General features: G+C 40.7%; 2 protein-coding genes across 8 annotated transcripts in view; one reads left to right on the top strand and one right to left on the bottom strand.

Moving 5' to 3' along the window:
- Positions 1–16,852, top strand: part of C4H4orf47 (chromosome 4 C4orf47 homolog) — a 91,740-nt gene that overhangs the window by 55,691 nt on the left and 19,197 nt on the right. The gene's annotated exons all lie outside the window — the stretch shown is intronic.
- Positions 12,795–16,852, bottom strand: part of SORBS2 (sorbin and SH3 domain containing 2) — a 155,491-nt gene continuing 151,433 nt past the window's right edge. For all 3 annotated transcript variants that reach the window (XM_050710210.1, XM_050710211.1, XM_035557832.2), the window contains 2 exons: positions 15,591–15,697; positions 12,795–14,808 (listed from right to left, as the gene is read on the bottom strand). In XM_050710210.1, coding sequence (XP_050566167.1) covers positions 14,747–14,808; positions 15,591–15,697 — 169 coding nt within the window. In that variant the 3' untranslated portion in view covers positions 12,795–14,746. The remainder of the gene's footprint in view (positions 14,809–15,590; positions 15,698–16,852) is intronic.

Raw genomic sequence — 16,852 nt, 5'->3', positions numbered from 1 at the left:
TAGGTAATTGCTCTTAACTGCAGTGGAAGCTATATGCCCAGATGAGACTGAGCTATGGCTTAAAGATTTTTTTTTTCCCTACCTTGTTTAATGGAAGAGTGACTTGCTCTCCAAGGTGCTGCTGTTCCAGACGGCAACTGCTAGATCCCGTTTTATTGATGTGTCGCTGGTTCAGCTTTAAGCCTGTGCACTCTCTTTTTCCTATAACTCTCTCTCTCTCAAAAGGCAATATTATATTGATTGATACGTGTGACATAAGGCTGTTTCCTAGCTTCCTTTCAGTGGCTGCTTTTAAGAAAGCCCTTCACCCATTTACAGAACGTGTATACATTTCTATCTCTCTAAAGTTCTTCTGTTTTTTTTTTTTTTTTTTTTTTTTTTTCCCCACACTGGACCAAGATGATCAGCTGAGCTGGGCTGAAGCAAAAGCCTTTTTTCCACTTATTAGAGGTATATCCTAAAAGTGAAATAAAGGCTGTTTTCTTCCCCTCTGTTGGGTTTAAAGCATCTTACCCCGAAGAATATTATTGTGGCACAGGCTTTGCTAAAAATACTTAGCAGCTTTTAAATAAGCAAATCTTGAAATTAAAAGTTCATTGTAATGAAATCATATGAAACCGAGTAAGATGAATCCCCCAAGTTAATGACAGTACACATTTCAAACAACATACCCAGGTATAACTCTGCTCGTTATTTTGGCTTTCATAATAGTTCTAGCTATGAAAATGGATTTTTGTAAATACATAGTAGTGACATTTTTAGTTTTATTTTCTTGTGCTGTTGAAGCTTCCATGTTTTTATTTTATAATTTATTAAATTTATTTTAATACTTCTTCTTGTTTCATTATAGTATAAAATCATAGCTGTTACAGCTTTGCTTACCTGCAAATACACGTCTTCCGAATTTCATGGCTGTGCCATGAATTTATGCATAGAGTAGCGTTCACTGATTGCTTCGTAGTGTGACTAACCATAACATTTGAAGCTGACTTTTGCTGTCTGTAGATTAGCATTGCATTTGATATTTGTGCCAAATGTTATATTTCTACTCAATGCAATCTAAAAGTGCATATCTAATTATTTTTACTGAACCAGAAAAAAAAAGAATCCCAGCTGTGTTGACGTTACTTCTATCACTCAATTCTTTGAGATCCGTGGAGCGGGGTCACAAATTAGGCATCAGAATAGTAGCAAGATGTGCAAACTCATTGTTGTATGCTATGCCACCTCACCAGTTTTGGACAATCAAATCCATGTCAGAATATTGGGTGTCAGCTTCCCTTTTCTCTACCAGTGCATCCCTGCCTTGATGGAAGGAAGTCTTTTCCTGACTAATCACCACGGTGTGTGTTGACAAACAAGTTATAAATAGCATTTCATTTCTCTTTAGTAATAAAAAATACCAAATGTTTGACGCTGATTCATCCTTCTGTAAAATCACGGAATGCTCTGTTGCAGGCTGCAGAGCCAGAATAAACCCTGGTAGAAGCAGAAATGAACAAACTCCTCTGGCTCTGCATTTTAAGCCAGAAGTCTGCTAAACCTCCTGGCCTATCTCAGAGCTTAGTCTCTGCCTGTAATGTGTACCGAACTGAGCCTCTTTTTGTGAAGTTTAGACAGGAACAGCCTAGGAAACTAAGTGGAGCTTAAAAACTCCCTTGCCCAGGTGGAACAGTCTGCACTCAGACTGGCTCTCCAGGGGTGAAAGGCCAGAAAATTCCCTACTGCGCGGCCTGACTTCTATTTTGAAACACGTGTACATAGGAAATCTACTTACACTAAATGCTAGTTATTTTTAAATGATTTCCCAAACCGTTCATGTACAGTTTGGAGTTATTTCTAAGTGCCTCGTAGGGAGCAGGGATAGTTAATAGCTTGAATCCCAACGAAATTTCTGTTATCAGCTTTTGGTTGGTGGATGTCTAGTACACTAGCAGTACCCTTAATTTTCCATGGCAAAGGAGAAATACTCTTTCATTTTCCTAGCTGGTACAAAAAGGATCTCTGTTATTTTCCTCACACCCCTGGCAAAGAGAGGAGGAGTGGGGCTTTGGTACTGTACCCCTCTTCCAGATGTTAGCTGGGAAACCCACGTGAGGTGGAGAAGGGCATTTCTTCAGATCCTCCCTTACCCCCAGCTTTGTGGTTACTGTGAAACAGAGATTTGGCTCAGCTGTCCTCTCATTTTAAGATTTTGTTCATCATTCTCTCATGGCTCTGATACATCTCTCTGCTGATCAGGTACTGAGTAGCCAGCTGCCACTGATGAGCACCTTTTTAAGTTTTCTATCTGTAGGCTCATTAAGCCAGGAACGCACTGTCTGGTATTTCCTTTCTCATTAATTTTTTTAAAAAGGTAATAAATTTGTTCTGAAAGTACTGAAAAAAAATGAAAACAAAGGCTTAAGCCTACTTTCTCCAAGAAGCTTCCTAGTTAGTGAGTGGGGAGTAAGGATCTCATCTAAATTAACAAGCAAATAAGTGGAAGGTAAATTTTTATTGCTGTTATATATTTCAGAACTCTATTTCATAAACTCCAGCAAGTTGAAAGAAGAAATTGAAAACTTCTATTCTTAAAGACTTCGGTTTGTTTGTTTTCATCTTATCTAAAACTTATGCACTGATTTTCTTGTTTGCATTTCATTTTTTTAATTCCTTAAAAAAGGCAAAGGAGGATTTGGACGCATAACTCGACTGGTGTTAAAAAAAAAAAAAAAAAAAAAAAACACAAACAAAACAGAACAAAAAACTAAAGACATTTTAAATGGAATGAGATGCTTGCATCACGTTAAGGCATTGAAGTACCACTCAGCTTCATTTTGGAAACTGTTTTGCACAATAACATATACACATTGAATTTCCATCTGTGTTCTTATGATTCCAGCTACCACATTACCTGAAATGTTTCTATCACCGTATTTCTACCGTGCCTCTGTCTGTTTCACAAGGGTTAGACGTTGTTATGACTTGAGAAGAAATTTCTTGTCCTTTATTGCTTTCTTTGTGAGCCTGATGTAATGTCAGCTCGTATCATAACTATGATTCCTGGCCAAAAAGTAAGTTGCAAAACACTTCTCAGTTTTCATGCCTAATTACTGCACTTCTCCAATTTCATGCTTCGTTACTTTTATGAGAGCTGAATGTTTTCTGTGAGGATGTTGTGTATGGAACAGGGTTTGTCCTTCTGTGCTGACAGCCAGCAGAAGTTCTGGGGGAGAATCCTAAGGACTGGGACTGCAGGGCGACTGTGAGAAGGGAGTTGTTTTTTTCCTTTTGGCTCATTCAGTCATCAGTGGTTCTGCTCCCTTTAATAGCTAGCATCAAACGTCACCTTCAAATTTGGCAAGCTGATCCCTTACTTGGGTTAAAGTTAAAGCCTATTTTGGCACTGGGAACCGAAAGAGCTCATTCCAGAAGAGTAAAGCTGGAAAGAAGTTAGCAGGGCTGCATGCCAGGGCAGCAGATCAGTCCAGTATGCTTCATACTGACTCTTAGATATCTAACTTTTCTTAAACACCATAAAGTAGCTGTTAAACAACTATCTGATGTGCTTGCCATTAAGCATAACCTGAACAAATAGCACTTAAAAATTGTTAGATTTATGAAATCTCGTTTGTGGTACTTCTTATAGGGCTGCATTCGGGCAAAGAGTTGAAATACTTCATTAGGTGTGTAATGACATGTATCTACAAGAACCGTAACATAATTTTTAAGAGACCCAGTACTACCTTTAATAAAAAGACTCACTTTTTATTTCTAAAATAGTCCCATTTCTTGATTTCTATGACTGTTTGAGTTTAGATGTCATTTCTTTCCTCCCCCCCCCTACATGATAACTCTGACCTCCTTAATTTTTCCAGAGGGAAGCTTACCATACTCATTAAAGGGATGGCAAAGAGGTATTCCTCCTGTTCTTTCTAAGCCATAGGAGTAAAACGCGAGTTACTACTAGACTGTTTCTAATGGCTGGTGGCAATCCCTTCAGTTGGGCTCCTCTCTGGTAGTGGCCACAGGGAGGCATGCACGCAGCAGCGTGCACATTGACTTCCAGTTGTCCCGTACACTGCTAACAGCCAGATGTTGGGGCCTTGCCTGTAACCCTGGTAGAAGTGCATGGGAATGCTTTTGGGGGCCTTATTACTGTTTGTCTGGGACCTTTTGCAGTAGTCGGGGTAGTTTCTTCACCCCAAACATCTTGAGAGGGCAAGACTGCAGAGTGTTGGCTGTGGTCATGTTTTTTTTGGGTGCATGGGCTGACAACTGGAGGGGTGCCTGCATGTAGGCCAAAGTCAACTTAACAGGATGCCAGTGGTAGCTAACTGTATGTCTCATGCTGCCTTACGTGACACAAGCCAGGCGTTGGCAACACAGAGAAGGCTAGGTGGCTGTCTTTCTGAGGGAAGTAAGGTGATGAAAGGCAGGGGAACAGTCAAAAGAAGTGACAGAGGGAACGTTAGCTTTTTGGGGGCAGGGTATGTTAATCTGTAGTTTGTTAGTTTGTGGAATGGCGTTAGTTGTAGATCCTCGGTGGCTGTTGTCTGCCAGCGTTTCAGATATTACCCAGTCGGCTCCTGCTGGGTACATCTTACTAAGGTGTTGCATCTTCTCATCTTCCTCTTTTTGGGGACATGCATTTTGTCATTGTTATCCTAGTGTCAGTCATGGTATGTGACCTACTGTATGCAGAGTCTAAATTGGGCACAGGATGCTGTGCTATGTTCCTGCTAGGCTAACTTATAGGAATATATGCTGTAATTTTAAAAGTGTGGTCTTTAAAGAAGAGCAACTACAGGCCCGACAGAATTAGCCCTCATCTACTTCTTAACTAAACAAGATTAAAATGCAAATTATAGGAAGAGGAATATTTGTGTGGACATTACCTGTGCTGCTACTTGAGAAGGAGCTGACTGATCTGCAGCCCTTCACAGGACAAAAATTCTAGACAATCTTGCAAGGTTCAAGACTAGGAACAGATCTACAGTATAATTTGGATTGACTAGAGAAATCCCTCAGGCATGAGGTGGTAACAGTGTTTCTCTAAGGAAAAATCCTTTTTGAAGGGATTAATAAAATTTCTTTTAGTGCTTACTGGATGATAAGAGAAACCTTGGAGTGGTGAGGTTTCTGCCAACTTCCATGAAGATCAAGTGCATGTGTCTAAGTGTGTTTGTGTGTTTTCTCCCTGTGGAAACAAGCCTGTGTATGTTTTCCTCTTTCTGATTTATTTTTGTTGGTAAAAGTTTATATCTGGAAAAATATGAGAACTGAAGTGTCAAGGAAAGAACGGTGATTTCTTGGTAAACGCCTGTGTCTGTATGACAGCGATTTGTACTTCATTCATTAGCTACAGCCTTCCTCTAGATGATCTTTAAATAGGATTTCTTTTTTTTTGGTTGTTTCCCTATATTTTTTTTAAAAGTATTATCCTACCTCAGACATTAAGAATGGCCTCCATGGTAAATAACAGGTTGAAAAATTCTGCTGCTAGCTACAGAGTGCCTTTATGGAAGAGGGAAGCAAGGCAGGAAGCAAAACTGCCCATCCTGTATGGGGCTCCTGATTTTCTTCTGAATTTTCTCCCAGTTTTGATATGTCTGCAGTCTCCCAAGAGATGAGACTTTGTACACAAACAAAGGATGAGCTCACAAGTAAGGACAACAATACAACTCTTTGGGGTCCAAGTGCCATTAAAAAAAATCAATTGTCATCTTACGTTCCATAAACGACCGTATTTTATATCTGTTTTTGTTTCGTCCTGTGGCTTGGGTTTAGCATTATAGCAGCAGTTGCTATGGCAGAGTTGGCTGTGTTTACCGGGTCATGACAAACAGCAACAGCTGAAAGACAAATACGGCACTCAGTTTTAAGTATAAGGTGGGACGAGAGCCAGAGATCAGCAGCCTCAGATTGTAGCTAGCCACAAAGCTGGATCCTACAGTCCTGACGTGTCCTGTGCTTACTCGGGCTTAATGCTAAAATTAAGCTCATACATGAACTATTTTCCTAGTTTTAATCTTGGTTTCTTTCTGCATGTTGAAAGGACACCATTAACTTGTGCACAGGCATTAGTTTCTTAACAGCAAGAGAAAATACCAAATGAATTTAATTAATTATGCATCTGACTCCTTGCCCTGGTTGTCCCTTTTTCCTTGCCTTTATTCAGTGAATTTAGGAGCAAGTGTACAGCTTTCAGAAAATGGTTGAAAAAAATGGCTTTATTGTGAGAGAGGATTTAACTGTATTGGGGGCAAACCCAACAGAAACATAACTATGACAAACGTCTCAGTTTTATTGAAGAGTAATTACTGCATCTGAAATGGCTAATGTGGAAACTGTCGGGTGCATATACACAAACACAGTCTTAAAACTAGCATTTATACATCCACTATTGCTGTACGCTGGTACGTGGGGAGTTACAATTCATACTGTAGTTGAGAACTTTAGCTCTTGAAGTTTTTTAGTAGTGTAGAAATCCAGGACAGAAATTGAGGGTAATCTTTCCAAAGGGATTACCCTCAAAGGAAAATTCTCTCTCTACAATGTGAAGACAGGTAAATCAGTATATAGAGCAAGTGCCTTGAAATGCGAGTAAATCCCTTCTTCCTCACAATCCTTCCACCCTCCCAATAAAAAACATCAAAGTTCAGAAAATTCAAAAACACAGTGTCCCTGGAGGTTGGATTCTCCTCTTGCCTGCCCATCGCATCTCAGCAATTTCTGTTTTGCATTTTCCAGACCTTAAAAATGACTTGCCAAAGTTTTCTCACGTGAGACAATGTCAGGATGTTTTTACCTCAGCACCTTCTAACCAACATTAATCACGTGCTGCGTAAGCTGTTAGTTAGCATGTATTTTATGGCCTGATGCAGGAGTCATCTTCCATCTGTGGAAGTTTTGGGTTTTAGGTAACGATGACCAAGATGCTTGGTCAGGTTAATGGTTTGGCTTGATGATCCTGAAGGTCTCTTCCAACCTAGATGACTCTATGGTAGTATGCTGCAGGTAATGCCCTTGGACATCTGGATTAGGCGATGCAAGAGGCAGAGCGTAACCCCTTGAATGGGTTAAAACAGATTTCTCATGTCTTCCAGTTGTAAAATGTCTCCTCCTTCCATGCCTTGCTGTCTTTCCTTCAGCAATCCTCTCGGGGTCAACTGGAGGAGGAGGAGTGGTAGAACAGGAGGAAGCAGTGGCTGATGCCGCCCTTCCAGGCGGGCAGTAGGAGGCCTGCAGAGCCTGGAGGATCTCAGTTGGGTTGTCTTCTCTTGAGGTTGCTACAGCAGTTTGTCTGCCCCTGTTGGTCTCGCTGTCTTTTCTGTCTAGCCTGATCTGACTTTAACAGTTGCCTTTCTAAGGCTTTCCTGGGCAAGATCATTAGTGGAGGCACTGGGTACGTGTGGTGAAGGAAGTGGACGGGACACACTACGTTAACTAGGCCAAGTATCCTATCTGTAGGGCTTCCAGCAGGGCTCCCTGCTCATCTGCCTTCCCTCCCCAAATGTACTGTTCTTTCTCTATGGGTAATCACCTCATCACCCCCCTTTTGGGTGTTTTTTTTCTTTTCTTTTTTTTTCTTTTTTTTTCCTAGGGCTTACTTAAAGGCACAGATGTTTGAGAAATGCAGGTTACCTGAGGTACAGTATGTGCCTGTGAAAATATGTCTGTGAGTGGCACAGCTTAATCTAGTGACTTTTATCTGTATTTTATCTGTATTACGGTGATGGTTCAGACCTTAAAGGATAGGTCAGCTGCAGGGGGCTGATTTCTGGCTCAAACTGCTCAGTTTGTGACCATGCAATGATAAGGGAGCAAAGAAAGAGCCTGTTGCAAAAAAATGAGGAGGTCTTGGATAGTAAGCAATGCTTTAGGTTGCTGCCATGTATCAGTGATTTGTGCTACTGGAAAGTCAGCCTTTTTTTTTAACAGCTTAAAACCCATTGGTTTTATAATTAAAACTGTAATGATTAGAAGTTGTTATTGGATGCTGACATAGGTTCAGGCTAATACTTTTCTCTCTTTTTAGAGGTCCCTTTGACTTAAATGGTCTTTAGCAGTCTGCTTGCTTCAGAACATAGGTATGGGTTGGTTGGTGGCTAGCAAAATGTGTGGCTTTTTTTTTTTGATGTCCTAGATGTTTCCCTGTGGTCTTGGTGGGATATGACTTCAGTACTTCAGATTGTGTGTAGTGTTGCTTTGAGCCTTATACCTCAGAGCTGGCTCTGCTGGTAGCAGGTGAAGAGCATCTATAAATAGTGCACAGAGCTCTTCAATGGCATGTATGTGTTGCCCTCTACTACCTTAGGCATTTTGAATGCATGAATTTGTTCTCTTCTGTGGTTTAAGGGGGGAAGGGCTGATGCTCACCTGTTCAAGTATTTCCCGTTACATGTAGAAAAACACCTATCTATAACAGATGAATCAGTGGTAGTGTAAGAAAAGCCTTTAGCAGGTCGTGAGCCAAGGCAGTATTTGTACATGTTTCACGTTACAGTTGCGAGCGATAACCCCAGACTGGGAGCTGGGAAGCATGAGCTGGGGCATTGCATGCTCTGGGTTTATCTGGCAAATTGCTGCTGCCATGTGTCCCCCCCTAGAACAACGTGTTCGGGGCCCCCAGTGCTTCATGCCCGCAGAGCTGGTTTCAGCTGCACGCTCAGCTCGGTCCTAGTGGGGGTAAAGCATTGAGAGTCACTGCGTGCAACTGTGGTAATTCTTCACTGGTGGAAACAGAAATAATGACATTATTCCAGGGTTATTTTTTAAAATGGATCACTTCTTTTTTTTCTTCTGATGAATGGAAAATGTAGGAGGATTGCTGTGCTATGCATGTATGTGGGTGATGAAATCATGACTTCAAAGTTTATTCATGTTGGCAGCAAGAAACAAATTGTTGAGCATGTCTTCTGAGGATAAACCTAGCAACGCATTTCTGGTCGTCAGTCAACACTTTTTTTTCTTCTTCTTCCCCCTGTGGTGTCACTTGTGATGTAATGCCACTGCTGCAGCGGAACCCTCCATGCACTAGCTCTGCAATTAGATGTGACGTCCCCGTGCAAGGGCTGCTCGGCATTAGAGCTATTTTAGCACGCATGCTTTCTACTTTCTGGTAATATTAAATAGTGCGTTACAGAGCTTTGCTCCTTCCCTATGACTCTTGAAGAAACAATTTAAATATAATACTAGAAGGCACAACTCTGTAGTGCTTTATTTTATATATGGCATTCATATCGATGCAAATGAAACAAGAGTTGGGAATTATGGGTGCAGAGCTGCTAATGAATTGAGGTGCCCAATATTACAACCAACAAGATTAAACCAAAAATCACACCTGCAGTATTTTTCAGGCTCTTCCATGGTTTCATCACTGCACATTAACCTGGAAACTTCTGTTTTTCTTTTTCTGTTTTGGAGTGACAAAAATACATGAATAAGAGACCGTATGTCACCAGCATTGCTTTCTTTGGCCCAAGTAGCATCTGATTCAAAGAAGTGCAAGCAGGATTTCACTCAGTTTTCTGTTTCCATTTCAGTGGATGTTATCATATTCTGGGTAGATAAATAGAAAAAATACTAGTAATTTTCAAAGGAATGTGATTTCACACTAATAATGAGAATGATAAATACTACTGAGCAATTTTGGCTAGGACTTAAAGACTTAATGATCACACTAATTGGGGCTGATGAAACTGAAAAGTGCTTTTTTTTTTTTCATCCAGTCAAATAAATAGCATGGTGTTTGATACCTGTAGATGTGAAGAAGACCTTCTTAGATATCTCCCCTGTTTACCGTATGTGGATGAGGCACCAATTGCTACCTATCAGTCTGGCAACTACTGGCTCTGTAAAATGGGTGGATTCAGGTTTGGATCTGATTGATACTTACTGGAGGTAACAAGGGATTATGCTGTATAAACGTATTGAAAGGGCCAATAATTCAATTATTAAACATGCCGTTGCAGCTTTGGAGGCACATAACATTTGACTCTAGGTTAACTTGCCAGTTAGATACTAGAGAAGGGTTCCTACTGTCTGCTGTGCCCTGTAGTGGGGGCAGTTACAGAAGTGGTTTCTGGTCTCTGTCAGTACTCATAGCTTTTGATATAACAAAACCAACACAAACCAGACATTCAGTTGCTTCGGTGCTCCTTTCTTGTACAATTTTCTTTCCAAACTAACATAGAAATTGTATTACCAATACAATCTTGAGGAAAATTCAGGATCTATTGACTTCAATGGAGTTTGCTGTTAACTGGAGCAAAGCCAGGGTCTCCCTTACAACATTTATAGTTACATGGTGAATATACTTAGCAGTGACCTGAGGTCCTTCTAGAGCTGCTTACTTCATAATTCTAGCTTCATGTTAGCATTGCTTTTTCGAACCTACAGGAAGCACCTTGTGTTCCTGCCACAGTTCTGTTCATCAGCAGTTAAAAGTCAGCTAGTAAATGCCAGGCGTTGCAGAACGACGACGTGCTCCGCTTGGCACAGGCAACAGAATGTTAAAACTGCGGGGGTGACCCTTTGCTTGGGCTGGGGTATATCATTACCTTGAAATGCTCGTGCATTGCTCTCCCTGGTTTGTTGGTGTCTTGTGGCGGCGTTTGGTTTTGTTTTGAAGTGGCCTTTGCCTCCTGTCGAGGTGATGAACAGCAGGCGGACTGCTTGCTAAGGGGTAGGCAAAGCAATCTCTTGCTTCTTGGGAAAGCTCTCGTTACGTGACCTATGTATCCGTAAGGCAGCACAGCTGTGCAACAATCCACGTGTTGTCCTTAAATTTTTTGTCAGTTTACACTTTCTGACTAAAACATTAACACTACTGTTTTTCCTGGTGTCAATGACTTGCTATTCTTATTACAATGATTTATCTATTCCTTTTTTACTTCCTTTCTTATTAAGTTACAATCAGCAAAGAGGATGCTACTTCAATCCTTAACCACTCAGACCCTTAACCATTCAGAAATTTTCTGTGTATTTACACTGTTTAGTAATCCTTAGCATTGCTTTTTTTTTTTTTTTTTGGGGGGGGTGGGGGGTGGGGTTGATAGGGCATCTGTAAGAATTAGTGTGACTATACCAACCGGTTTTTGTGCTTCCTGCCTTTACTGAATATTAGGCTACCTCTTACAGGAAAACAAACAAACAAAAAAACAACAAAACCACTTTGTTAAAGCACAGTATTTGCTACTCCTTAGTTTGTACAGGTCTATGGTGCAAGGTGGTGCTTCAGTGACAGCCCACAGTGATTCACACAGTGAGAAAAGGACAAACCACATGACATTCGCTTGTATAATCAATCCACTGTTAGTTTATAGAGCTGTAAGAAGACACACATGCAGTGGGTTTAAGCTAACCTAGCACTGGAAGGACATGTTTACCTCAGAGGTAATAGTTCTAGCTAAATTAGACCTTGTCCAGGTTGAAATCACTCCCAGCAGAGGCAGTGTTTGTGCTGACAGGAGTTCCTGTGCTGGTGCTTTAACAGCCTAGCTAGTGGAAAGACAAAACCATGTATGTCAGGCCTGAAGAAATAGGTCATTCATGTCAGGATGCAGCTTGCTGTTCTGCTGCGTTCTTCAGAGGTAGAAGTGCAGCACAGCTGGGAGGAAACAAGCCAGCAGTGGAGGCCAGTGTGAGCTGGAGAACCAGGACCAAGGCGCTACCTGAGGCACCGCTAATAGCTGCGTGACTGCTCAGGGAAAGAAAGGCTGCTGCCTGCTTGCTTCACTTCTTTCTGTGTTTTGTCTTTGGCAAAGAGATACTTGCTGTTTGAACAGAGGTGTTAATTTGGGAAAGGTCAGTGTTGCAGGCAGAGTCCCAAGCATTAGATGCTCCCCCAAACCTGTATGTTCCTTAAATCTTAATGCTATGCTGTTACTACAGAGGAGTTCATGGGATCATTGAATATTCAAGTTGGAAGGGATCTACAAGGGTCATCGAGTCCAACTCCTGGCTCCGCATAAAAGCACCTAAAAATCAGACCATGTGTCTGAGATCATTGTCCAAACACTTCTTGAACTCTGTCAGGCTTGGTGCTGTGAGCACTGCCCAGTGCCCGACCACCTCTGGGTGAAGAACCTTTCCCTAACACCCAGCCTGACCCTCCCCTGTCCCAGCTCCGTGCCATTCCTGTGGGTCCTGTTGCTGTCCCCAGAGAGCAGAGCTCAGCGCCTGCCCCTCCGCTCCCCTCGTGAGGGAGCTGCAGGCCGCCGTGAGGCCTCCCCTCAGCCTACTCTGCTCTGAACAAACTGAGCGACCTCAGCCACTCCTCATGCATCTTGCCCTCTAGGCCCTTCACCATCTTCATAGCCCTCCTTTGGACACTAACAGTTAGTTCTTCTGACTGTGGGGCCCAGAACTGCACACAGTACTTGAGGTGAGGCTGCACCAACACAGAGTTCTTGTTTTGCTCTTAAGGAAAGGCTTAGGGTGTGGGAACTTTTGCTAGATACGCAGGACTTCAGTTGTGTATTTCACCTTTGTGCTTCAGGAGTGGAGGACAGCTCTGGCAACAGAGGAATTCTCTCTGATTAACATTGTGAAAAAACAAAAAGTCCAGAGTGTTGCTTTTGGGTTCAAGAGTTTTAGGGATGACGCTAAAGTGGACTGACAGGGAACAGTGTGGACATACTAGTTGCCCATATATATAACCTGTGCACTTGGTGGTAGGGAAAAAAAAAAATCTCAGTACAAGGACAAATTGACTATTTGTATACAAGCCTGAAGAGCTTTGTAACACTTCAGTAGTATGTCATACACACTGTGAGAAATGATGGGGGGAAACAGTTTTTTACTCCAAGCAAAATTTATTAGAAGTCTATTCGAGGAAAAAAAAAACAAACACAGAGACCTTTTGCTTGTAGGAATTCAAAGTCAGTTACCTGAAAGCCAGGTATGAAAAACCTGTATTTTTCTAAAATCAGATACAGAGTAGAAACAGTACTTTTTAAATATCACAGGCAACAGATGTTTGTCTTCAATCATAAATGGCATCAAAGATAGGTATTAATCTCACAGCAAAGCTGCATGCAGGTCTAGTTTAAAATTGAAAGCCTTTGAAATATAAAGCTTTTGCCATGAAATCTGCAATAATAAAGGTATGCTGCACAAAGATGTTTCTTTACCTTTGTCTTAATGACATTTCTCAGTAATAAAGAAATATGTACATTTAGATTTGGCTGGTAAACCATATTTTAATTAGTAAAGTTTTGCATAAAATGCTATCTTACAGAATTGCACTATCCAGATGTGCTTATGGTAAATAGAGCAAGAAAAGAAAAATGCATTGAAATCTGTATGTGAAGAGGGCAAAGATCAAATAAGGAACTTAAATTTTTTCTTTTAAATCAACAACCAAATGGCTCTGTACAAAAAGGCAAACATATGTACAAAATGCTACAGAGACTACATACATGTTGATAATTTCAATCCTATACCCATGAGAAACGCAGTAGAAGCTTTTGCCATCTATAAGGTGCTGAAGAAACCAAATCTGATTTATTTTATTATTATTATTTTTTATAAAGCCATAGTCATTATCATCCTGTGACTTAATTTCATATGCTATTTATGCTTACCTTTGCTTATGGAAAATGTGTGTTTTCAAATACTTATTTCATTCAGGAAAAAAAAAAAAACAACTCTAAAATGTATCAGTTTTAATAGTCGTGATTTTTTTTCTGTACTAAATCCCTAAAAAAGAATGTGTAACTCAGGTTTTGTTAACATAGATATTTATATATATATTATATATATAGTGAAATAAATCAGTACATGATACTTGTGAATATTTTTAGGTGGCTATGTCAGAGGAAAAAAAAATCCTTTACACTAACACTGTTTACTCTCTGCTTCTTAAAATTCCTGTGATACATAAAAACACTAACCTTTCAAATTTCATGTTGCTGACTATTACGACACTTTGATTACAACCATTTAATGTCAGACATCATTAGCAGATTATTATTGTCTATGCTTAGATCATTGTCTGTCTCTTCATAAAATCCTGTTTCCCGAGGTTTTACATATCTTGCACTTCTTACCTTTTAACAGAAAACACTATAGCTTTAATAGGGTAAAAAAGGGTTTATCCAATACCATTGCACCTTCAGAACACTTGCAGTTCTTCCGTTTTTTACTACACTTGCTTGAGATTTTACAGTCACTGTGCATATGTTACAACATACAAGTGCAGGCAAAAAATCTATATTATAATTTGTTATTGTAAACCAGTACAATAGGCAAACCTGTGATACGGCAAAGTGAAAGCAACAAATGCTGACAAGCTAACAAGAACGTTGAAACTCAAAACTTTTTTTTTAAAGTTGTAAACAGCAACTTCCCCTCTGTGGTACGTGCATGTTGAAAATTCTTATTTTCCATGGCGCTTCATACCACAAATGTCTCAAATGAATTTCTCCCTCTCCCTGCACCCCTCCCATGGCAATTCGTCTGTGTACCTGTCATCAGGCTTTTCCTATTGCATTTCAAATGAAAAGACTTTTTAAAGCAGGGAGTACTTAAATGTTGAACCGATTCCTCTTGCTTCAGAAAAGCTTAGTTATTCAGAATGCAGTTGTTGCTGTAATACTGCTGGAACGGTTTGGCGGGTGGGATGGGATGAGGATGAACTGGGTGGCCTCTATTTGAGACTGCAAGCAAGAAAACAGAAGGCCAGTGTAGCATGTTTTCTAGCAGCTTTATGCAGATGTGTTGCAGAGATGCAGCATAAATAAGCAGGAAAAAAAATTCACAGCCTCTTGACATAGTTTCCAGGGAAAGTACCAAAGAATTTGGTTCTTCTTGAGGTTCCTGAAATTAGAAGCAATAGATGAAAGATGGGAATAAGAACAGGAAATCACTATGTAAGCATGGCCTTTAAATTTTTGGTTAACATTTCACAAACATATCTACTGTTCTTTACAGTCCAATTACATTGTTTTGAATTTCACTTATGAGTTGTGAATTTTAACAAATTATAACTGCAGGAAGGAAAAAGCAAATAAAGGGGCATATTTGATTGAACAGCCCGATTAAAATCTGTGCTAAATCCAATGTGCTGAAATTTTGGCTTGATACATAGAAATCATTTAATTTAAACAACATCAATTGTTTGCAATTAAATAATTTGGATTTTTGAAATGCTGAGGACTAGTAAGATGATAAAGAAGTTAGCCCCTGTGTGCATGAGGGTTTATGCAATGATTAAGCCACCTTGTCTAGACCTAGGTATGAAATCTGTTTGTTCAGTAATACTTGGTTCTCACAAACAGCCAATTCTGTAGTGGTATTCATGCAAGTTGTAAATTTGAGAGAAGTAATACACGCCCCACTTTGTGTCATGTGGCAGTGACAACAGTGCTGTACAACAAACTGGAGGCGCATGTCAATTTGTGTCACCAGTTCCAAAGTACACAAGTGAAAAATCACCCATTAATTTCAGAGGATTTTGGTGGGGATTTCTCCCGATAAAGCCAGGTTCAGGTTTATTACGTTGCATACCAAAATTAATCAGTTTATGAGACACCAAACAAACAGGGCAGCAGAGTTCAGGAATAAAAAGTAAATGAAAAAGGAAACAAATTAAAACATACCCACAAACCATCCATCATCACATTTTTCCATCACATCAATGACATCTCCCTCTCTGAGCTCCAATTCATCTTCGTTCCTAGGAGTATAGTTATATAGAGCCTGAAACCTTAAATAGGACAAATGATGCATTTTAAAAAGAAGAAGGAGTTCTTTGCACCTTTGTTAAAGAAGCTGGTTTAAACGTTAACTCGTAACTCGCCCTCCAGGTATAGGGGAAAAGGGTTTCTTTTGCCTGGTGGAGGACATCAGGGCTAGGTACTTATTACAGCAAATACCCTACTTTATCTGAGGCAATAGCATACACCTTGAGTACTGAGAGCAGCTTCTGCATTTGGGCCTCCCTTCAGGGAGGCTTCCCTAGAGCTGCCCTCTCGCTGGTGGGACAGCCTTTGCTAGCCTGTGGTTTTTCCTCGGTCATGCTAATGTATGAACAGGTCAAAATGTTACCTGTTTACCTACAGGGCTGAAGGGGATGGTCTTCCAAAAGGTTTCTGTCCTAAAGGAAGAGGAGGTAGGGTAGTGAAAGTGAGAAAAAAATTCTGGGAAGGGCACCTGAACGATACGCAGAGGTAGTGAATGGAAAAGGAGACAAGCTGGGCAGGTGAAATGAGAAGGAACAGGTTCCAAACTGACAGGTACCTCCAAGGTACCTGGTCAATTGCAAGTTTAGTGTATGCCCATATACCTCGTGGGTATAGAGGTCTCTGGGCCTGCCTTGAAAATGCCCAACTGTCAAGAAAGATTACAATGGGAGAAGTGGTAGAGGAGAAAATATCTGAGCAGTGCCTCCCTTCAGAAGGGAGCTAAAAGGAAGAAGAATGGGTAGGGGTAGTCATGTGTGAAAGAAGGTGAAGTATCCAAGACTCCAGCCAAAAACAGGTTGAGGGCAAGGCTAGATGGAGGAACTTCTTCAGTTCTTAAAAACAAACAAAAATTTCTGAGAGTGAGCGGGTATCTTGAGTCCAACTGGGAGATGCAAGAATGGAAATTAAAGCATTGTTCAGACCCTCCCCTCTGCCAGGGGCTGCAGTTCAAAGGATGTGAGGTGGATAATTGGGAAGAGCTACGAGACTGGGACGTTTCTTATTTTTCATTTCTCGTCAGCTTTTAATTGAGTTTCTTGGAATTGAAAGAACAGCAATAAACTCCTAGCAGGGGGAGCTGCGGGTGCTTAGCCAGACAGCCCGTGGGAAGATTGCAGCAGAAGCCCATGAGCCCCGCAGAGCTGGAATCTGCCTGCTTTTCTAACCATCTGTGCACA

Source organism: Cygnus atratus, chromosome 4 (assembly GCF_013377495.2).
Source record: "Cygnus atratus isolate AKBS03 ecotype Queensland, Australia chromosome 4, CAtr_DNAZoo_HiC_assembly, whole genome shotgun sequence".
Taxonomy (NCBI): Eukaryota; Metazoa; Chordata; class Aves; order Anseriformes; family Anatidae; genus Cygnus; species Cygnus atratus.
This window is presented reverse-complemented; position numbering and strand designations above follow the sequence as displayed.